The sequence below is a fragment of the Leopardus geoffroyi genome, chromosome B3 (genome assembly GCF_018350155.1).
Source record: "Leopardus geoffroyi isolate Oge1 chromosome B3, O.geoffroyi_Oge1_pat1.0, whole genome shotgun sequence".
Taxonomy (NCBI): domain Eukaryota; kingdom Metazoa; phylum Chordata; class Mammalia; order Carnivora; family Felidae; genus Leopardus; species Leopardus geoffroyi.
Window position 1 is genome coordinate 133,447,725 of NC_059337.1, and position 24,251 is coordinate 133,471,975.

A 24,251-nucleotide genomic window follows, 5' to 3' on the forward strand; every position below is an offset into this window, starting at 1 on the left:
ACCCCGCAGCAGTTTAGTGGGAGGCCAGGCTCAGACGAAGCAGCTTCAGAATTTCCATTTACGCTGAGCCCACTGAGTCACTCACAATGCTGCTGTTCCTTCAGGTGGATCACAGTAATTAACGTGGTGGAGAGACCTTGGAAGGTTACAGTAAACACTTTCTTTTGTGGTCAGGCAGTTAAATGTGTAAAGGTCCCTACCCTCTATCTGATCATTACTTAAAGGACATTCCTATCGGGCCAGAAGTGATTTGTTAGTGCTGTAATATAGGCAGCCTTTTCACATCTCCCTCTGTAGCTGCTGGAATCTTGGCTCTCACCCAAATGCCCCACTTGGGTTTTGTTCAGGAAAGATTTTCTCCAGCTGCTTTATTTGTTCCACGATTACATGTATGAGCTTCCAGAATGTAGAAGATCACAAGTCAAATGAAAGGCTTCAGTTCCCAATTCACCTAAAGAGATAAAATTCGAAACCAAGGAAACAACAAAACATGGCTAAATGAAGGGCTAAGTATAAATGAGACTGAACAATATTCCTACTAAAATGTCAGCACACGCCAAAGCACGGAAGGAAAATAGACACTGTGGGGGTAATCAGAGTAGCCCTGTGCTTCACTTATGGTCACACTTGCAAAGGGATTCATATTTCTTCTTTACCATTTACAATTTGAGGCAAAGCAAGCTGACAAAAACAAAAGAGCTTCGTATTTAAAAATAAACAAAAACTTGCACGGCCGTGTTCATAGCAGCGTATGTCACCAAGAGCTAAAAAGGTGGAGGTGGCCCGACTGTCCCTGGACAGATGGATAAACAAGTGTGCTGTCCACATACGATGGAATATTATCCAGCCTTTAAAAGGAAGGAAATGCTGGGGTGCCTGGGGGGCTCAGGAGGTTAGGTGTCTGATGCTTGATTTCAGCTCATGTCATGATCTCAACGGTTCGTGAGATGGGGCCCTGTGTCGGGCTCTGTGGCAGAGCCTGCTTGGGATTCTCTCTCCGTCCCTCTCCCTCCCTCTGCCCCTCCCGTTAGCATTCTTTCTCAAAATCAATAAATAGTTTTTAAAAATGGTTAAGATCGTTAAAAAGTAAACAAGAACAACTACGTAAACTGTCCTAAGGATTGAAAGAGTACATTCAGATATGACATTTGGGCCTCCTGGAGACTGGCCATCATTCACACTGAGAGCCTGGGGATCAAGGTGAAGAGACGCAGGTCTGAGGGGAAAGGGCGGCTGGTTACTTGTGACAGATGGAAGAGTAAGTGAAGACTATGCAGATAAAGACCTATGGGTCATAGGGCAGGAAAGGAAGGTGACTGTTAGCATAAAAATAGAGGCTGACCCCCCACAAAAATCATCAAAGGCCAACGACATCTGGAAACCTAAAAAGCAAAAATTTGAGGGCTCACGAATCTCACAATATATACTGGAAAGTATTTCAAAGTCCACAGAGTCCAAACATCAGTTCAGCTTCAAACACATCACACACACTTGTCAGTGTCGTTAAGCCACACGGTATCTCTACATCACAAACGGGACAGCTGATGAATGTAAAGAACATCAAACACGGTGAGACCTTCAGAATGTTGCCCCTAATCAGTGAAGATGCTCTTATCTGAAGCAATCTGGACCAAGAGCCAATTGGCTAATTTTTTAAAAGTCTGTTGAAAGGGAGGAAACACATAAAAAACGGTACACAAGGCTGTGGATGCTGCGGGTGCTGCCATCAGATCCCCCAGCTGCTGGAACTGTTACCTGCTGAGAGTTCAACTGAGAAATTCAAGGGGCTCACCCCCAGCCAGAGGAAGTTGCCTCGCTAAGGCTGGTGGCCCCCTTTCCCCAGGGGCAGCCCACACCCAATGCCTGGTCAGTGCAGGAGGACAAGCACCGATCTCTCTGCCACATCTCTGTGCCTTAGTTTCCTGTATTTAAAATAAAGAATAATATTTGCCTCACGGATTATGGAGAATGAGGCATACGGTGCAAGTTGCACAGTACCGATCACATAATAGGTGCTCAATCAATGCTGGCAATATCTATTTTTATACAGTAGAAGAAGCTGTCTTATCCAGTTCACCAGCTTAAAAGAAGCTTCCAGTCCCATATGCAAAGCAGTCCTGCAGATGCCCAGCACTGGGTGGTGAGCCCAGCATTCCCTACGGCATTGGTGCAATTCACTATCTGTTAACCCTGCCTCCCCGGCTCCCGTACAGGCCTGGGTCCAGGAGCACCTTCAACAAACCTCCTGAACACTTGTCTCTGTCTCGGGGTCTGTTTCCCAGGGCCCAATCTACACACATCCATAACTGAAGTGTTTAATTTTAAATTTGAAATATAAGCCTGCATTTGTTCCCTGAAGCTGTGGTTTATGTCAAAGCCTGCAATCTTTGAGACCAGGTCCATGGATCAGCATGCCTTCTCCTCTTTCTCATATAAACTACACTGGAAATGAATTACCTATGATTTCCTACTTTGGTTTCCTGAAAGTATGCAAACTGAAAGACCACTAGAAGGCAATCTAGATGTGGAATCCCTCTAAATATTTTTTTACCCACCCTCCCGCCCTGCAATCTAACAGTTATTTCACCCACAGCTAATGTGACAGCTTTTTCTAAAAATTTAAAAACTAATAAAATACACATTACATAATATTTACCTTCTTAACCATTTCTTTTTTTTTAATTTAAAAAAAATGTTTACTTTTGAGAGGGAGACAGAGCATGAACAGGGGAGGGGCAGAGAGAGAGGGAGACACAGAATCCAAAGCAGGCTCCAGGCTCTGAGCTGTCAGCAGAGAGCCTGACGCGGAGCTCGAAGTCATGAACCGCGAGATCATGACCTGAGCCAAAGTCGCATGCTTAACCGACTGAGCCACCTAGGCACCCCTGGCATAGGTAGGTTTGAGAACAAGCAACACAAACAGGTTTGGGAACAAATACAACTCAGTTTGAGTAGAAGTACAGGAGTGTACTAGAGACGAGCCTCCCAATGACAAGCAGTCAACATGTTATGAGCATCTGCAGGACTGTTTTGCATACGGGACTGGAAGCTTCTTCTAAGCCGGTGAACTGGATAAGACAGCTTCTTCTACTGTATAAAAATAGATACTGCCAGCATTGATTGAGCACCTATTATGTGATCGGTACTGTTCAACTTGCACCGTATGCCTCATTCTCCATAATCCGTGAGGCAAATATTATTCTTTATTTTATATGCAGGAAACTAAGGCACAGAGAAGTACTCAAGCAATTTATCCAAAGTCAAACCACTAAGAAGTAGCAGGACTGACATTCAAGTTGGTGTGAACCAAAGCCTGTCCCCACTCCACCGGCCACACTGGCTCTCCAAATGAATATTAAACAAAAGGGGCAAAAGGTTAGAAATGTAAGAAGTGATCCTTCATTTTCTACTGGCATTGTACAAAATGACAAAAATATGTCACGCTTATTTTTTTTTTTAAGAGTATAATGAAACAAGGAATGCACTTAAAGGATCCTCATAACACAGGAGCAAAGGCAGTGCAATCTGCAATTGTTGTTTGTTTACATAGGAATAATTTCGGTTAATGAAAGACGGAAGTGTTAGGCAGCATTTGCAAGGAAAGAACTGAAGTCAGACGTTTTAATGGTGCTCTCAGATGAATACCTACACAAAATAAGGTGGAAATTTTATAGAGCATAATAAAAGCTAAGCGTGTTACATCTCAAGATAACTCTTTGAATTAAAAAAGAAAACACAAAACAAAACAGAAAGCCAGCACATCTAAAATATTCAGTCAGCTAGCAAGTGACTAATCAAAGATGTCTCATTACAACCAACTGCACCAACACCCACGTAGAAAACCCAAGCTATAGTTTTTTCTTTAGAAGTATTTTCCCAAGAAAATAAAGCATGAATTTGTGGTTGTCTTTTAAAAAGAAAAATGAGTGACATTTCAACACAGATACAGACAACATTGTAAGCCAACATCCCCCCGCCCCACCCACCCACCCAAAAGGAGGTATATAAGACTGCCAGATCATAGTGAGTAGAAGCAAGCTCTGTGTAAGAACCTATGGGAGGCTGGCAGAGAGAAGGGCCCTCGTCTTCCAGGGCCATGTGGCAACTCCCTTTTACAACCTCAAGCAGGAGGTCACTCATTGCTCCCCAAGACGTCCAGGACACTGACATATGTGTGGCAGCAGAGGAGACTGCCAATAGCACAGCACAGCACAGCCCAGAAAGGCTACCTGGCCATTCGGCTATTTTCTGTACCAACAATCCATGAAATGGGACATCAACAGACACACATCTAAGACCCAGGCGCGCTCCCAGATATCGGGGGGCAACTTCTTTTTAATGGAGCCATCTGACCTCCACGCCCATTTCTAGATGGATGAACACCTTCCTTGGACATCAATCCCAAATTGAAGCAATCATCAGTCCCACACTTGCTCTCCCCTAGTGTCTGTCTCTGTCATACTGAATGGAGCCACCATTCACTCAGACGACCAGCACAGAGCCTGGGAGCCCCTAGTTCCCTCCACTGCACATCCTATCGCTACAGTCCTCTGGATTTGGATGCAAAACCCCATTTCATGCATCTGCTGTTTCTCCATTCCCATAGTTTGGGGCCTGAACTCTTGCAAGAAGACCTCTTCTTAGTACTGATCAGATTGGCCAAGGGCTCTGACACATAATCTCCTTATTTACTGGGTTCCCACTTTTATCTAGATACCATGTTCGATTCCTTCATCACCCAGGGTAGACTCTCTGCGAAAAAAAATGGGAAAAGGGATGGGATTTCCCTTAGCACTTACAGAGGAATTTTTAGCATCCCACTGAGAGGCAGAAAAACATCAGGTAACACCAAAAATTCGCTTTTAGCCCAAACACAATAGGCCAGCTGATTCTCAAGATCCTTTTAGCCGATCGAAAAACTATCTCCTGGCAGTCTCTCTTAAACCACGGTGACTCATTCTGGGTCAACACAGAAATACCTCCTACATAATTTCTCCCAGGTAAGATCTGTAAGGATGCTCCTGGGGCCTCCCGGCACAGCTGCCTCATGGAATCTTCCCAAGAGCATCTGTGCCGAAGCATAGACTGCAGCCCCGAATCTGAATCCCAAACTCTGCCACTTGGTAAGTGTGGGCCTTTGGTCAAATTGCACAATTTTTTTCAGAAAAAAAGAGAATGGTACTCACTGATAAATATGGCTTGTTAAGTTTAATGACAATAAACATCGGCTGAGGGCCCTGCCTCCAGCACCTGGGACCGAAGGTGAAAGTTCCAGCTCTACCCTAGAGTTTCAGTCTAGTGGGGCAGAGAGAGTACAAGAGGGAGGAAAGACCGACTGGGGATGATGGAGAAGAATTGAAAGAGAACTCGTTGAAAATGAGGTAATTAGGTACAAACCCGATGCCTGATACCTGGCTCACTTAATCAATGCCTTTTGGTTGATTTTTAACCCCTCCATCCCACTAAGAGGTCAGTTAGGTCAGCTGTGACTGACCTAACTTTTCTTTTATCTTTTTGAAAGTTCACATCTATAAAATCGCCAACAAAATATCTGATGGTCACTGGCTCCGTTTTTGGGAGAAGCTCCCATTTCCCTTTAAGATGCTCCTCTCTGAAGGCTTGTTATTTCTGGCACCTGCTCTTACAACCATCCACGTGTACCGTGTAATTGGTGCTCACTGGTTCACTGGGAAACAGTTTTCTCAAACTTCTTCCCACCTCCATTAAGAAGGTTCCTCAGGGGGCGCCTGGGTGGCTCCGTCGGTTAAGTGTCCGACTTCAGCTCAGGTCATGATCTCGCGGTCCGTGAGTTTGAGCCCCGCGTCGGGCTCTGTGCTGACAGCTCAGAGCCTGGAGCCTGCTTCCGATTCTGTGTCTCCCTCTCTCTCTGCCCCTCCCCCGTTCATGCTCTGTCTCTCTCTGTCTCAAAAATAAATAAACATTAAAAAAATTTAAAAAAAAAAAAAAAAAAAAAGAAGGTTCCTCAGGGGGCGCCTGGGTGGCGCAGCCTGACCGACTTCGGCCAGGTCACGATCTCGCGGTCCGTGAGTTCGAGCCCCGCGTCAGGTTCTGGGCTGATGGCTCAGAGCCTGGAACCTGTTTCCGATTCTGTGTCTCCCTCTCTCTCTGCCCCTCCCCCGTTCATGCTCTCTCTCTGTCCCAAAAAGAAATAAACGTTGAAAAAAAAAAAAAAAAAGAAGGTTCCTCAGAGAAGATACGTTCTGAATTGATTTCTAGACAGGAAAAGCTTGTAGTCTGGAACGCAGAGAGAAAATGACACCTTTTGATTCTAACACTTCATGATTTTTACCACCGTACCTCATTATCTTACACGATCTGTTATGTTACACAAGAGAAGAAAAAGGAAGTAGACACCGGAAACAATAAAGCGAGAACCAGAAATTCGGATATCCAACATCTGTTCATGGATAAGAAATGAAATGAATAACTTGGTTCACAGTTGCTTCTACATTCTGGACAGTATCACAGGCAGCAAACAGTGTTTTATGTTAGAAGCTGTGGTGGTTTTAAGCCACATCTGCAAATTATTTAAGGCCTAATAGCCCTCCCTTTAAGTGTGGGCGCTGGGATTTCCTCCACGCTCTCCCCCTCCTGGCTCACTCAATCAGCCCTGACGAGAGAGCCTCCTGTAAACAACAGGCACGAAATAAATCACCAGGTGTCTGAGTGAGCCACCCCGTAAGCGAATCCTCCAGCCCCAGTCAAGACTTCAAATGACTGCGACCCTGGCCAACATCTTGAATTGTAGCTTCATGAGAGGATGTGAGCCAGAACCGCCAGCTAAGCCACTCCCAGATTCCTGACCCACAGGTACTGAGATGCTAAGTGTTTATTGCTTTAACCTGCTCAGTGTCAGGGTCATTTGCAGTGCAAAAATAGATAGCCAAGACTCAAGTCAATAGGGGATTTGGGATAGGGTTTTTGTCATCAGGATAGCATAATTTCCTTCATTAAAAAACAGTTCCCTCAATTTCTTTTCTCTGGAGCACAGAATTGTGAGTGGCAAGACAACACAGAGTTAATGCTGGTTCTATTCCTTCCCTGCTTCAAGTCTCCCACCCCCAAAAAGAAACTACCGTTTGAAATACTGGAACTAGAGAACAAAAAGATAGTGGTGGGTTGTAACTTCTTAAAAAAAACAAACAAGCAATTTAAACAAGGTATATGGCACATAGGCGAGTCATAATGAAAGCAAATGACTCATTACTAAATTGTAAGAATTGGGCAAATAGAGCAAAGTAATCCTAGACAACAAAGCATGGGTTTTGAGTGTTATCAGAACTAGTGATCAGGGCGTTCAAATAATTTCATTTATTTAAAAATATAATTTCTTGGGGCGCCTGGGTGGCGCAGTCGGTTGAGCGTCCGACTTCAGCCAGGTCACGATCTCGCGGTCCGTGAGTTGGAGCCCCGCGTCAGGCTCTGGGCTGATGGCTCAGAGCCTGGAGGCTGTTTCCGATTCTGTGTCTCCCTCTCTCTCTGCCCCTCCCCCCGTTCATGCTCTGTCTCTCTCTGTCCCAAAAAAATAAATAAAAGTTGAAAAAAAATTAAAAAAAAAAATAAAAATATAATTTCTTATGGGTAATGTGAATCAGTGTTTAAAGTTTCAAGGTATCATATCTGCTACCAAAAGAAAGGACATTTTATTATTTATCTCAAAATTGGGGTTCATTTATTCACAATCATTTACACCTAATTTCTGCCAGAAATTACCCTAGGGCTTGGGAATGAACCGACAGACACTATCATCTCTGACATCCAGGAACTCACAGAAGGTAGACAAATGTGTCTCCTGTGAACAAGACCTATGGGGAGATTTTAAAATGTGGATGCACATTTCTAGAAACTCAAATACCAAGGGCGGGAGAGTGGGACCCGGAGATCTCCATGTTTTTAAACTCATAATCGATTCCAATGCTTAGGCTGGCGTCTCTCCACCACAGGGGTGGACAATAATAACAGTATGGCCCAAGTCATGGGGAAGAGAGGTACAGGGAAGAGAACAGAATTCTCTTGATCTCTGATGATACTGTAATAGTGTTGTAGGGTGACACATGGTAGCTACATTTGTGGTGAGCACAGCATAACCTATAGAGCTGTTGAATCTCTATATTGTACACCTGAAACTCATATAACATTGTGTGTCAACTATATTTCAATTTTAAAAAATAGAATGCAACCCATTTATTCGATCATCAAATATTTACTGAACACCCGATCTGTACTGGAGGTGCTTGGTGCTGGGGGGGTACCACTGAATACGGGAAAATAGGCACCACGAGGTCAGGGTAAGAAGGTAAGAGCTGGCCACATGAAGGGGGAGATGATGGTCCCTCATAAGCGGAGGATACACTACCTTTAGGGAACAGGGAAGGGGGAGCTTACAAGGAACCCGACCACATCTTCAAATGTGGAACCATACTACATGGTAGGCTTGATGATTAAGTTAAAGAATAAAGTAGTAGATTCATGCATTCTGAGAGTTTCCATTGGAAAGAGACCTAATTGTTCCTCTACTATAATCCTCTCACTTCAAAGATGAAAAACTCTAGATGTTGACCCAAGGTCATGTAACAAAGATGGGCACAGAACCTAGTTCCTGTGACTCCAGTTCTAATGTACTTTATTCTTGACTGGCTCCTCTCAGGAGTAAATGGTGTCTTCAAGAACTAGAATGAGGCCAAAGTATATTTCTCAATTCTAAAAAGCTGTGTCATTACTATAGCATACTATCTCAGAAGCTATCAATCTGGGTCATTTTTGAAAAGATACAATCAAGAAAGAAAAAGTAAGGTGGATGTAAAAACCATCTTTGAAGCTATTTTGGCTGCTACTGTCGGAAAATGTCTGAATTTAAAGTCTAGTAGGCATCAAATAAGCTTACAGAAAATACTAGTTTTGGAATCTGAATCAATGACCTAGAAATAAATCTCAGAAAGGGATAAGCAAAATTTTGAAAGAGAAGAATCAAAGAAAATAAAAACGTTATTTCCAAATGGTTTGTAAAAATAATGTTTTTGAGTTACAATGTGAAAATAGGTACATTTTAAACCTACAGGTATTAATAACAGGCTAGCATTTTGTTACTAGTCGGGTAAGGAGTGGATTTCCTCCAAAAGGGTTTCTTACTGGAAATAAATGAAGGACTTTGTAGTACGGTCTCAGCAAGAACACAAACTTTTCTCCCTTTTCAGGGTCTTTGCCATCTGGCATCCCGTCCACCACTTTTCTGAAGTTACTGAAAGGTCAGTATTGTGTCCTCCTATACAAAATCAAACTCAGACTCTTACTTCTTCTCTGTTCACTCTGTCTTCCTGAAACAGTGTCTTCCCTTTGTCCCCGTGATCCAGTTTCCTGGATCTCCTCTGACTATTCCTCGTCTGGCTTCCCTCTCCACCATGGGTATCCTCTCAGTGCTCTGCCGGGTCCACGTCCCTTTTTAATCCTCCATTTATGCTAATGGAGCACCATGATTGTCCTACTTGCCTAGGCTCCCAGCCCTTGGAGCTAATCTTGGCAGTTCTCTTTGCATTGCTTCCCAATATCCAGTTCTTGAGGCTATCAGCTTCTTTTTGGGTAGTATTTCTAAGACTTGACTTCCTTTCACATGTCCATTTCCTTTCCCCTTGAAGCAGGACCTCATCAATTAGGCAGTGACAACGGCTTCCTGTGGACCAGCCACCTCTTCGTTCTATGGTATAGCTTGCAGCCAGATGAAGACCTTCCTCATCATGTCCCTTTCTTGTTCAAGAATCAGTACACACCCTGCTAAACCCAACCTCGGTGCCGCTAACATGGAAAGACTTTCCCTTTTGCAAGCCCAAACTAATACATTCTTACGGTCCACCATCTTGGATGATGCCTTCAAAGTCTAACCTACTTCCATACTGGATTTTATTTTCCCCAGCAGTCACATCTGGAATGCTCACATCTCACACTCAATTATTGAAACTAAAAGGCAGTCCTGGTAGACACCACAGTAATGGGGAGCCAGCAAAAGGGTTTCCATATATATTTGCTAAATTGAACTGAATTATATTGCAGCTATGCCAAAGCTTAATTTTAATCATGTAAAGATTGAGGGAGAATGGAAAGCACATCTTGCTTCAATTTAACGGTTATTACTTTGATTTCTTAAAGCTTAATAACAGAAATAGATACACACTGAAAAGCTTTTTTAATTAGAAAAATCACGGGGACAAAATCTCTAAATATTTTTCTTAGTTTTCTCTCCTCTGATGTTTTAGATTTTATCACTCTGAATAAAAAGGGGTCTTTTGGCATCTGAGAAGCTACAGATTGATGACAATGGGTAGACTCAAATTCGTGAAGGATGAATTGTGTCCAAAAAACTGCAGGTCAGAGAGAGATTTTCCAAATGGGAAATGAATTCTGACAGGAAGCTGACTGCTGGGAAATGAAGGAAGGCTTTGAAAAGCCAGTAATCACGATCAAATTTTAGTTGTGTTGACTAGTCTGAAACACATATGTGAAATCTACAATATATAAGTTGTTCTGAAAAGAACTTAATTATGCAGAAGAGGAAGCCAAAGATCTTTTAAAAATCTGAGCATCCATATCATCGATGTGGATAACAGATCCACAGATAACAGGTCTGCTTTACAAAATAATTGATGTTCAAGCATCCTCTGCCGGACTTATAAATCTCACTGCCATTGTATCAAGTTTAGCTCCTGGTTAGGTAAAACTAGCAGGAAGTTGCTATGACAAGATAGATTGTTCAAAATCATGTGTGAAAATTAAATCGTAAGATGTTCTTGTACCTAATTTCCTCAGCATTATTTCTTTCTATTCTTGTGTGAAATGTTGTTTTCATTCATTCACTGAGCACTCACTGAGCGCTGTCCAAAGCTCCAGGGATTTAACCATCCCAGTCCAAGAGGAATTCACAGCCAAATACGGAAGCTCACGGGTTTGCTAGGAGGAAATGAACAGGAAAGGACAGGAAAGAACTTAAAAGGAGAAACATACGCTAAATGGAAACTTTCAGCTTTGCTTCTAGATTTACTAATTGAAGAGTAATCCAACAACTCAACGTTAAATAGAGGTAGCTAAGAACTCTGCCAACTTGGGTATAGTCAGATTCAGTTTTCTGAAATTCTCATGTCTTATAAAATTCACATGAGGGTGTCAGGAGGCCAAGACATCCGTGAGCGACAGCCCCGAACATTTTAAGATGCTATCAAATAGTGACTGTGTATCTGGGACAGTTTTTAGCACCTACAGATAAGTAATGTAACTGTTAATACTTTTATTTTCTTTTAAAAAAAAATTTTTTTTAACATTTATTTATTTTTGAGACAGAGAGAGACAGAGCATGAATGGGGGAGGGTCAGAGAGAGAGGGAGACACAGAATCCGAAACAGGCTCCAGGCTCTGAGCAGTCAGCACAGAGCCCGACGCGGGGCTCGAACTCACATACCGTGAGATCGTGACCTGAGCCGAAGTCGGACGCTTAACTGACTGAGCCACCCAGGCGCCCCAATACTTTTATTTTCTAGTTTGCTTGTGACAATACTTTCTTCATCATTGTAAGAGAAATGTAGAATTATATTAGGATACCGTCGCAAAACAATTCTGAAAGGATCATAGGGAATCATTACAGAAAGGTTAGAAAACACACAAACGATTGGAGGGGATCCACAATGATCCAATCTAACAATTCGGCGGAAAATATCAACAGCAAAGAAAATCTTGGAATTAAAGCAACGTTGTAATAACAAGTTGAGGGAAGACGGGATAAAAGCCAACTAACTGCAAAAGTAAACTTATTTGGCCGGAGATGTTCTCCCCTTCCTTGCTGATGCCCACACCTCTCCCATCCTCTGCATCCCCGTGGGCCTGCCCTCTCATCCCAGCAACTGTTCCTCCTTTTATCTCGCTCGGTGGCACTGGGCTGTGGATAACCTGCCACTGTTTATTTTCCATGTTTTTGCCTTTCTTCCCGGATGGAACATGTGATGTTCCCTGAGGATAGGAAGTGTGCCTTTTATTTCTCTGTATCTCTAGCAATAGGAAGCCTCCTGTACATCATCTTTGTTGGTGAGGATGTGTAGGCTCCTTTTTATTTTAATATCTATATGAATATTAACAACATATAGTTGGTCAGGCAGAAAAGAGCTGGGATTAAAATTTTTAAATGCCATACACACACACACACACACACACACACACACGTGCACACACCTTTTTTTTTTTTTTTTGCCTTATTAGGGAATATTTCTGAAAAATTCAATATAGCCTTGTAGTAAATGTTATAAGAAATGAAACCGAGACGACTGGTGGCTCAGTTGGCTAAGCATCCGACTTCGGCTCAGGTCATGATTTCTCGGTTTGTGAGTTTGAGCCCCGCGTCGGGCTCTGTGCTGACAGCTCGGAGCCTGGAGCCTGCTTCCCATTCTGTGTCTCCCCCTCTCACTGCCCCTCCCATGCTCATGCTCTGTCTCTGTCTCTCAATAATAAATGAACATTAAAAAAAATTTTTTTTAAAAAGAAATAAAACCATTCCCATTAAAAAAATCTGAAAATTCATTTATCTGAATTTAAAAATCTATTTTAACTTAGATAAGGTAGATAGAGAACAAAGACCATCAAACCTCTCATTAAGCAGTAACCCTCATTTGCACCTCCCTCCCCTCCTGCCAAACTCCAGTTTATGAAGTTATTCTAACACATCCAATGAGGAACACTGTAATTTTTAAAAATAGTTTTAAATAATGCATAATTGTCCTAAACAAACAGGACCTACATCTTTTTTGAACTCCATCTACCACAGCCACACACTTAGCCTCTTTGAAGGTCACAGACACCTGAGCTCAAATGCTTACAGCACAGGAATGTCACAGACAACACTCACTGGATAACCTGAGCCGTACTAGCAGACTGGTGACTGAATGTCAGGACAAAGGACACTTACGTGGCTCCAACGCCCACTCTAAAAACAATTCCCTTCCCATCTGCTTGCTGATGCCCACATTGCTCTAACATTCTACAAGTAGACAAAAAGTTTAAAATAGAAATACCCCTGGGCCATCAGCTTTGTCTGGCACTGCCTTAGACCACACTTGACCCTGCCCCCACTGCTGATATCTAGCAGCCCTGGGATTTGGGGGAAAAGGATCCGGCCCACAGCTCCAGGGGTGCTGTCTATCAGCAGAACGCCACCCCCTTGCTCACAGTGACTGGTTCTCAGATTACCAAACACTCCTGGTCCTCATCATTGGTTCAGGGGGTCCCACCACCTCAGGGAGAAGCCCAGGACTTCTGACCCTCCCGAGGAGAGCAGCTCGCAGCTCAGGCTGGTGATGCGGTGGCTGTGAGGGTTGGAGACACTGCAGTCTCCAGTACAAGGGCATCAGACCAATCACATTGGATGCGGGGGAGGAAGGGCAAGGCTGAAGAATCCTAGAGATCCAGAGCGGAGCCCCAGCCTCGATAAAATTACACCCAAGCCCATCTCACCTCTGCTGGGTTCAGTTGTGCGAACCAACAGATTTCATTTATCACTTAAGGCAATTTGAGTTACAACGGGATGCACATTTACATGCTAGGAGAAGGCAACAGACCGATTGAAAATTGCATCATAAAGTTCATGTAAGTTCTATCGGGTCCTTTCTTGAAATCCTGTGTTGACTGACAGACTGACAGATGAGCTCTGGGCATCTGAAGGAGGAGATGTCACAGAGAGTGGAAAAAGGCACTTTAGAAAAGGATGACTAGGGTTCTGAACAATTTTTTTAATGTCACCTTATGCCTAAGCCTTGGTTGTTAGGGAACCTGAGTTTTAAATTACAGGATTTTAGACACTGTGTCAGGAGTGATTGGAAAGATATTTTGAAGTGGGGGCCTTGATGGGCACCCCTCAAATTACAAATCACACAACAACAGCATGTCCTGTGCTCCCTTCAGATTTTCATTTTAATCCACGAGTAGGGGTGCCTGGGTGGCTCAGTCGGTTGAGTCTCCGACTTCAGCTCAGGTCATGATCTCCCGGTTCGTGAGTTCGAGCCCCGCGTCGGGCTCTGTGCTGACGGCTCAGAGCCTAGAGCTGCTTTGGATTCTGTCTCTCTCTCTGCCCCTCCCCTGCTCACACTCTGTCTCTCTCTCTCTCAAAAATAAATAATAAAACTTAAAAAAATTTTTTTAAAAATCCACGAATAGATTTCCCTTCTCTAAACCTCAGTTACGTGTAGAGTCAGGGCCACATGCTCTATGTGTGGGGGTCGCTCTTTTGCTTAAAAGCTTGAAGTCAAACCTCAGACCTCTGAGATTCCAAGCCCCAGACATGGCTACAACACTTGGCGACCAGCGCTGGTCTCTCTCTGGGCTCCTGAGCCCACGGGTCCTGCCTCTCTAAGCCTCCCCTGGGGGCTCCTTCCAATTTGGAACATGGATGTTATGCACCCTGTGCATTCTCCCTGAGATGCTCTCCCCAACCTCTTCATGTGGCTGCCCTGACTTGACCCCAAGTCTTTCCTGAAACACCCGCCTCCCACTGGGAAAGCCATGCAACCCCCATGTCCATCAGGGCCCCCACTTACAGGCGGTCATGATAGCCTTTGCTTCATCTGATGTGGCAGGGGGACAGATGTGTGATGGCCTAGTTTTTGTGTGATTATTTACCTAAGGTCTACTCTCCTGAATAGACTGTACCTAAGTATGAAGGCAGAAACAGGACCACTTGCTCATTGCCAGTTGACGGGCCCCGAATAGGCTGAATGATCTCGCGATCTCTATTTAGTGTGATGCCTCAGTCTCTTTCCTTAGGCCAGTGTCCATGCCTGGCACATAATTCATACCTACAGTCCCTTGGTCATTTATGTCCTCAGCCAGTGCTCTGGCCCTCCCCAGCCCACTCTCCAAACCTCATCTCCAGCAATGCAGCTTCCACTGCTGCCTTACTATATTAACACTTGGCCTTTCCCGGAACTATTGAGTTCAGAAGCAGCACAAAGAAAGAAGTGATAAAAAGCAGGACTGGCTTAGGGAAGCTAGCCCCAGGGAGCAAATTCCACGCTGAGCCCTTCTTCCAGGTTACATCCCAACATAACGTCCCTTGCTCTGCCTTAATCTTTTCTTTCACTTTATTCTAGGTCCTGAATAATCTATACTTGTTTAATTTAATAAGCATTTTCCCTTAATAATGCAAAGGCCTTTGGGAGGATTAAGGGGCTATCAGTCATGCACACTTCAGTGTGAATTAGTTTAATCAAAATACATCCCTACTACCATGCAGCTGAGATCAGCTAAAATGAGGAAATTAGGGGGTGGGGAGTGGAGAACAAGCAGCTGGTGATTTTGGAACACCATGATACAAGGACACTGGAGATCTCTGAGGTATGAGGACAACAAAGAAAGGGTGACCCGAGAGCCCAGAAAGGCAGAGGAGAGACTGTGCCTCCTTTTCCTTCTGTATTTTATTAAAAAAAAATTTTTTTAATGTTTGTTTACTTTTTTTAATTTTTTTAAAATGTTTTATTTATTTTTGAGACAGAGAGAGACAGAACATGAACAGGGGAGGGTCAGAGAGAGAGGGAGACACAGAATCCGAAGCAGGCTCCAGGCTGTGAGCTGTCAGCACAGAGCCCGGTGCGGGGCTCAAACTCACAAACCGTGAGATCATGACCTGAGCCGAAGTCGGACGCTTAACCGACTGAGCCATCCAGGTGCCCCAATGTTTGTTTACTTTTGAGAGAGAGAGAAACAGAGTATGAGGGGGCGAGGGGCAGAGAGAGAGAGAGGGAGACACAGAATCCGAAGCAGGCTCCAGGCTCTGAGCTGTCAGCACAGAGCCTAATGCGGGGCTTGAACCCACGAACTGCGAGATCATGACCTGAGCCAAAGTTGGACACTCAAGCGACTGAGCCATCCAGGCGCCCCTTTCCTTCTGTATTTTTTTTTTTTTTTTTGGTATTTATCTTTCTGTATTTTAACACCAACAGGACACACAGGCTTGAGGGTATGGGTCAGCCACACTAGGAATTAAAGATGCCTGGTGGGCTAGCCTGGGAAATTAAGCATCATTTTATTACACTCTCTGGGTATTACGTTCCAGGTTCCAGATTCCACTTCCCCAAACCTTGGGAACCAACCCATTCTTAGCTGGGGACTATACTTTGTTTCTTCCAAAGGGGAAAACTCTCCGCTATGTCCATGAACGGTGTGCCATAAGCAACTGTTTAGCTGGTGGATCCACGGCGTGTGATGTGGCCACTGAATTGGAGAACTGGCCCTGAGGAGAAGCCCAGAAGGACTGAAACAAATTTTTTTTTCTTTTTGATCACCGTCCAAGGCCTTCATGTATTTGTAGGATGGGGTGGCCTGCACTCCAAATTATGCATCATATTTCAATAGTGACCATGTACGAGATTGTGTGGTCCTTGGGAAGAGCTTATGACGTGAAATATTCTTCCTACAAGGAAAGATATTTTGGTTTTGCATCAAGCCCTACCAAAATGAGGCACGTATAAGTATATATCAAGAGAAAATCACTCCACAGAATTAGGCAGTGAGCTGTCTTCTGTAAAATGCTCTCCTGAATCTACTGTAACTGGGGGTTCTCCTCCTGGGTTCTCAGGCACCGAGCACTCACCTTCAACAACGCCGCCAGCCTGGGGGGCCTCCTGGGGGAGGCTCACTCCTGCTATCTTTCACTGCAGTGCCGTGTTTTAAGTATTCTGTGGGTCAGATTAAAGTCTTTATTTGTTTTTTCGGTAGCCAAATAAAGACAAATCTGCAAGCCAAGGATACAGACACTTTAAACTCTGCCTTTGATACTCATTTCACTTAAAGTAAATGAGTTCCCTCATAGGGATCAGGAGGAAAGGACCTTCACGCTACTCACGAGAGTATCAGAAACCAAGCACTGTTCAAATGCTGCTTGCTTTCTTATAGAAACAAACTTGGGGACACTTGGTCTCATTCCAGCATGGTGAGGAAATAAAACCATTCTCAGCAAAATAAAAACATCCCTCATGTGCCTGTTCCCTCCCCCTCCCCCCCTCCCCCCCCCCCCCCCTCACACTTCAGGAATGTTAAATCCTGCTTATCTCAAAACATTAGCCATCCAGATACTGATGACACTGTTTTGATGAGAAGGAAATGAATTTAATGGCATTCATTAAAAAGAGGGGTGATAGGATCTCAGCAACCCCCAACGTAGCCTCCCCCCTGCCCAGAGGCTACAGAGGTTGGCCCACTTGTCCTTACCACACCACTTCCGATCGCTGCGTCTTACGGCACTCTGATTTCCATCAGAATGGAAAAGTCTGTACACTCACAGGATATTATTAGAATTAGCAAATTAAATGACAAGGCTCTGGCATTGCTAAAGCACAAGTTTTACAAGACCTAGTTTGCATTCTGGTGAGGAGAACATGAAAAGTCACCTCGTCTATCCCAAAGCTGTGCTTCAGGGCGCCTGGGCAGCTCAGTGGCTTGAGCGTCCGACTTCGGCTCAGGTCATGATCTCACGGTCTGTGAGTTCGAGCCCCGCATTGGGCTCTGTGCTGCCAGCTCAGAGCCTGGAGCCTGCTTCAGGTTCTGTGGCTCCCTCTCTCTCTGCTGCTCCCCTACCCGTGCTCTGTCTCTCACTCTCAAAAAAATAAATCAACATTAAAAGAATTTTTTTTTAAAAGAGTCAGATGTCAAAGCTCTGCTTCGATGTAGAAGAGGGGGGATGATAACAGCCACCACAGGTTGATGTACAGAATAAATGAAACAAAGTGCCAACAGCATTTGGTCTATAGTAGGCGATAAAAATACTTAGCTAGTAGTACGATGACAAGATCCTAAAGGTGACCTCACAAAGAAATCAGTGTCTTGACCCTCAAGGTCAGCCAGACCAAGGAGTGTGCAGTCCTCACACATGTGGTAAGGGATGAGGCTCCCGGAAGCCTCGTTGTAGACGAAGCTGTCAGCAAGGCGCTGCACTCATTCTCAGAAGACACCGGAGGCACAAAATTCTCCTTGGAGTTTGGCCTCCTGAGCAGGTTCGAAGAACTCTTTTCTGTCCTGACTCTATAGCAGACAGAATTTGGAAGGGAAATAAGACAGGCTTCCCCAATCCCCAAGGACAGAGACGTTGGTAGAGTACACATAATATTTTCCCAATTTCTCAAATGCCTGGGCAATGTCCCCTCAGCACTATAAATATAGAAAGCACCCACAAGCCGTTTTTAGGAATGATGAAAATGAGCTGTATCTAGAATTAGACCTCAAACTAAAATAATTTCTAATTAGTCTTAGCTTAAGCAAATACGTGAGCACTTAATCTGCAACGCAACCGTCCCTCTTTACCCATGGGGGACACGTTCCAAGACCCCAACGGGTGTCTAAATCGGTAGGTAATACCAAACCCTAGGCACACCGTTTTTTTCCTACACGTACATACCTATGATAAGGTTTAATTTATAAAGCAGGCACAGTAAGAGATTACAGGCATACCTCGGAGATATCGTGGGTTTGGTTCCAAACCACCGCAATAAAGCCAGTATCACAATAAAGCAAGTGAAATGAACTCTGGTTTCCCGGTACACATAAAAGTTACACGTGCACTCTACTCATAGTCTGTTAAGGGTGCAATAGCATTATGTCTAAACAACAACAACAACAACAACAACAACACAAAAAGCCCAATGTCTACACCTTAATTTTAAAATGCCTTACTGCTAAAAATGCTAACCATCAACTGAGCTTTCCACAAGTTGTAATCACTGATTACAGATCTCTACAGCAGTAATAATGGAAAAGTTTGAAATGGCACAAGAATTACCAAAACAAAGTGAACAAATGCCATTGGAAAAATGGCGCCAATAGACGTGCCTGATCCAGGGTTGCCACAAACCTTCAATTTATTAAAAAAAAAAAAAAAAAAAAAAAAAAAAAAGCAATACCTGCAAAGTGCAATAAAGCAAGGTGCAATAAAATGGGGTATGTCGGTAGCAACAATAACTAATAATATAGAAAATTAAAACATTGTAATGAAAGTTAGGTGAATGTGGTCTCTCTCTCAAAATACCTTATTGTGCTGTAATGGATCTTCTTGTGATGATGTGAGATGACAAAATGCGTACGTGATGAGGGGAGGGGGGTGAATGACACAGGCGCTGAGATGTAGTGTGAGGCTGCTACTGACCTTCTGAAGACACATCAGGAGGACCATCTGCCTCTGGACCGCGGGGGAGTGTTGGTAACTAAGACTGCAGACAGTGAATACGCAGATAAGGGGGGGCCACTGTAATCTCAGGACCTATCTATTATCCAAAAAGGTAAAAAACACTGAACCTCTCCAGAATTTCTCCCACTAAGGTATGTAGATATACCCTTTTCCTGTTGGATGCTGTAGGGATCTTATGGGAAGACATTAACCTCCACCCTACAAATATCCACACAGAAATCTAACAGCTGTTACATACTCCATAGAAATCCAGTAATTCTAATGAAAAACTCAGCGTGTTGCCAAAATGTACCATGTAATTCTTGGAACAAAGAGTAAATATATGTGAGAAATAACTGCCTTATGAAGCATGATAATAAAACCCAAACTTGCAAACTCATCCCCAACTTAACTAGAAAATGACCAACGTTACTGTAGCTACCTGTGAGGTCCTTCCTGATCTCAGCCCTGTGCCTCACCTTCCGAAGAAACTGCTCTCCTGAATTTTGAATGCATCATTCCCTTGCTTTTCAAAATAACTATTTTCTAAATAGGGACCTCTAAATATATGTTAATTAGTTGGCTAAACAATGCAAAAACTTTGAGACCTTATCTCCCAGTGGATCTACGTATGCACCTGCATAGAACGCAGGAGAAGCCGAGCCATAATATGGCTTGGCTGTTGCCATTCTTCCTTAACAGGCATTATGTGCCCTGCTCCTTATCTCCCAAGAGAAAGAGCCAAAGTTCTAAGGCCACTTACTCTTGGTCTCTGCCTAGAGCACTCACAAATTTCCCTTCATTCTCACTCAGTCTATGTAGGTGTTGTCTGAAAAAGGAGTAGAACTTTCCGCCCACCCAATACGAATCTTTGCATCAGTCATTACTACCGAGCAGACTCAAGGCGGCCCACCATATTGGTGAGAAGTCCTCTTGCCCAGAAGAGAGTCAGCAGCAACCCAGACACTGTCTCCATAACCGTATTGCCACCGCCTCCCCAGTCCTCTTCGTTAACAAGTGACAAAGCAGAGGACCATTATTGCCTGGTTGCCCGTCTAATTTGGTCAACACATTGCTACTAATTCCCATGGACTTTCTTCAACTCCCATTAGAGACCATCATTTCCTCCTCCTTCTTCCAGAAAGCCACGTCACAGTCAGCATCCCAAACCGTTAAACCGTTGATCAAACTGTTAAAAATTGTGAAGGGCCTAGGAATTCAGCCTCCCTGCAAGCTAGCAAGGTAGCCTTGCCACAGATTCATGGATGCTGGCAGCGGACCCATGATTACTGGCTCACAGACAAAGGACTCCATTACCCATGGCAGCAAGCAGCATGGGGGCCAGCACATTTGTGTCGGTTCCCTTTACCCCGAGTCCTATGGGATGATGCAGATGGGCCCAGATGGGTGCCTACACATATGGAGGGCTGCATTACGGAAGGGGAAGCCTGAGTTGAGGGAGCCGGTTTCTTTTTAAATGGTTGATAAGCATGCCTACCTTTTGTTCTGGAGGAAGACCCTGACTCTATCTTCTAAGCCTGTTCGCTATCCAAACACCTTTGAAAAGATATTCTGGAAAAAGGAAAGTCAGTGCCTCACTCGCAAGATGTTTCTTTTTTTTTTTTTTCTTTTTTTTTAACGTTTATTTATTTTTGAGACAGAGAGAGACAGAGCATGAATGGGGGAGGGTCAGAGAGAGAGGGAGACACAGAATCTGAAACAGGCTCCAGGCTCTGAGCTGTCAGCACAGAGCCTGACGCGGGGCTCGAACTCACAGACCGTGAGATCATGACCTGAGCCGAAGTCGGACACCCAACCGACTGAGCCACCCAGGCGCCCCACTCGCAAGATGTTTCAAAACAAGAGAGGTCCACTGAGAATAGTCTCTCATTATCTGCTATGCTTTAAAATTGTTCTTTAAGAGTTTTATTATATGATGGTTTTAAATTCTATCTTGAGCCCAGATATGGCAGTCCTGTTCATAAAGCCTCTTGGAGGAATGTGTGTCTGTGTGCAGTGAAGGGTTCCCCCCAAAGGGGTGTGTTTATTAGGGTTGACAAATACGAGGTTTATAGGTTCAGGCATTCAGAAGTTTGGAAGGAATCATTCTGTTTTTTCCTCTATTAGGCCAGAATAATGATTTTTCTCTGTAATATTAGCTTGGAGTTTAATCAAGAGTTCTAAAAGACGTAAAGCTCTGCTGTAAGACGGAACCATAAAAATACCGGAAGCTCTAGGAGTGGCTGCATGGCCAGCGGGCCTCCTTGATAGGATGGAAGCTCACCATTGCAGTGAAGCCACTACCGTGCATTATCCTACAATTTGCACTTTTTCCTCCCAAATCTGCCAGTTTTCCCATGTTACTAATGTACTGACCTCTTCTTCACATTACCCTGTAATTTATACCTTTTCTTTAAGTCCATCATATTCCTTGCATTACTAACGGACTGACCTCCCCTTTCTGTTATCCTGCAATGTCCACCTGTTCCCCCTGACTCCATCAGATTTTTCACGTCACTCCTAATGTACTGACACCTCCCAATGTGTACTGCATTTCTTGCAATTTGTGCTCATATTTTCAGAAAAGCTGGGGGAACGCTGCATTGTTACTGAGTATCTAGAGCTAAAGAACAGAGGCTGCTGAGAGGGAGTGCGCTGAACTTCACCACAACCCTTTGGATGGCGCTCCAGATTTAGGAAGGCGTCAGGAAGTGATTAAGTACGATGAGGGTCCTGAGCTGATGGCTAAGTACATGATGAAAAGGAAGACGAAAGTTTCCTAATCTGTCCTTTAGGAAAGCTCCGGGGGCTCTGCAGGATGAGAAAAGTCTATAACAACTAGCTTAATTTATATTTAACATATTCTTTTTTATTACATTCATATGAAAGAGATGCTTTTTCATATATTAACATTTTCTCTCAGCTTGTACTATTGCTATTTGCCGTATCTCCTCCAGGTTACTCTATGGCAGGACTTCCTACAGAATGTGCTCCCTGCATGGAGTCTTAAAGGAGTTGGAGGGGTGCCTGGGTGGCTCAGTCGGTTAAGCATCCAACTTTGGCTCACGTCGTGATCTCGTGGCTCGTAGGTTTGAGCCCCATGTTGGGCTCTGTGCTGACAGCTCAGAGCCTGAAGCCTGCTTTGGAATCTGCGTCTCCCTCTCTCTCTGTCCCTCCCCTGCTCATGCTCTGTCTGTCTCTCAAGAATAAATAAACATTAAAAAAAGAAAATTTTAAAAAAATGAGTTGGAGATGGCCAGAGGGAGGTAATTAAGAATATTCCAGATACAGAGTGCTACATGTGCAAAGGCAGAGGTGCAGGCCTAAAACCTTTAGAGAACTTTAAATATTTCAGAGTGGTTGGAGTACTGTATGAATAGGACAGTGGCTGAACCAGATCATGGAAGAATGCCCTTTGAAGGAATCTAGAGGTTATACTCTATGCAACTGGGAGCCATTAAAGAGTTTGAAGAAAAGAGACTCATGTGCTCACATCTGAAATCAGAATAATCTTTCTGATGGTGGTATGGAGGATATTTTAGAAGGGAAAGGATACTGGAAGTAGGGAAACTAATTAAGAGAGCACATATTAGCTTGTAAGGACATGATGAGGGCCTGTGCTATGGGCTGAAATGTGTCCCCTAAAATTCATGTTGACGTCCTCAACGTCAGCACCTTGGAACGTGACTCTGTTTGGAGATAGGGTCTTTAAAGGGTTAATTGGCTTAAAGTGAGGTCATTAGGGTGGCTCTAATCCATTATGACTGGTATCCCGAGAAGAGGAAAATAGGACACAGACACACAAAGAGAAGACCAGGAGAAGACACACAGAGAAGACAGCTATTTGCAAGCCAAACGCACAGGCCTCAGAAAAAAACCAACCCCGCTGATATCTTGATCTCAGACTTCCAGCCTCCAGAATGGTAAGAAGATAAATTTCGGTTGCTTACGCCACCCAGTCTGTGGCATTTGTTACAGCAAGTGAGCGCAGCATGGATCAAGGATGGTGAGGAGGAAAATAATCTGAGACAGACCTGGGTGGTAGAATAGACCAAGTCTGATGACCAGTTGGTTTTAAGTGGTCAAGGGAAGAAATTGACTTAGAGGACTCTGGAGTGGGTAACTGGATAGATGGTGATATTGTGAACCAAGACGAGTAACACAAGAAAAGCTCAGCAGGTCTGAAGGGAAGGACAACAGAAAGCACTTAGAACATGTGGAGTTTGAGGGGTCGATGGAGACATCCAGAAAGAGAGATGTTTAGCAGTAGAGAAGCTATAGGGCTGGAATTCAGAAAACAGGACTGTGATAAAGACATGGAGCTGGGGAGTCTTCACATGAAAGGGAAGACTGTGAATGAAATCTCCCAGAGGAAGGAGATTGGTAAAGGGGAGACAATTGGAAGGGTCATACAGGCAGACCCAAAGGTCCCATACAGCCACCAAAGGATACAGTAGGACCAAGTGCAGGAATGAGCACTGTCACATACTGGTGGAAAAGGATGTTCCAGGGAGGGCGTGGTCACCAGGGTGAAGGCTGAAAAGAGGTCAGAGATTAGAGAGTATTCCTTGAATTTCGTAATTAGGAGATTACTGGTGAACTCCGCAAAATCATTCAGCAGAGCTCTCAGAGGTGGAAGTCACGCTGTACTGAGTTGAGCAATGAAGAGACTGGGGAAATGAACACGGCAAGCACAGATCACCCTTGGCTGAGGTGGAGCTGGAGGTAATGGCAGGCTCCAGAGGGGGTTCTATTATTACCAGTAGCAGTGGTGCTGGTGCTGCAGAAAGGGAGGGAGTGGAGCCACTAAGCAAATGGGGGCTGCAGAGGTCATACACGAAGGTCAGAGGGGGCCGGGCCTCTCTGACATGTTATCTCTCCAAGACTTCCGATGTCATCCTTACAAGGAGTTGCTCCTGCTCCTGTTTGGGGTGGCTGATTTGAATGAGAGCAAATTCCTTTTCAAAGAGTGTTTATGGGTGGAGGTGGCCCGCTGGTGGATCATTCCACACAGGCTACTCTGCAGGGTGAGGGAGATCACAGCCATTCGATG

The 24,251-nt window shown here is 44.2% G+C and overlaps 1 protein-coding gene across 3 annotated transcripts in view; it reads right to left on the reverse strand.

Moving 5' to 3' along the window:
- Positions 1–24,251, reverse strand: part of EFCAB11 (EF-hand calcium binding domain 11) — a 158,966-nt gene that overhangs the window by 58,598 nt on the left and 76,117 nt on the right. Inside the window, exon 6 of one of the 3 annotated variants that reach the window (XM_045451850.1) lies at positions 141–451. The exons of 1 other annotated variant lie outside the window; for it this stretch is intronic. In XM_045451850.1, the coding sequence (XP_045307806.1) occupies positions 448–451 (4 nt within the window). In that variant the 3' untranslated portion in view covers positions 141–447. Of the gene's footprint in view, positions 1–140; positions 452–22,460; positions 23,735–24,251 lie in introns of those variants that run through there. One more of the 3 variants, XM_045451848.1, reaches the window with a different exon arrangement.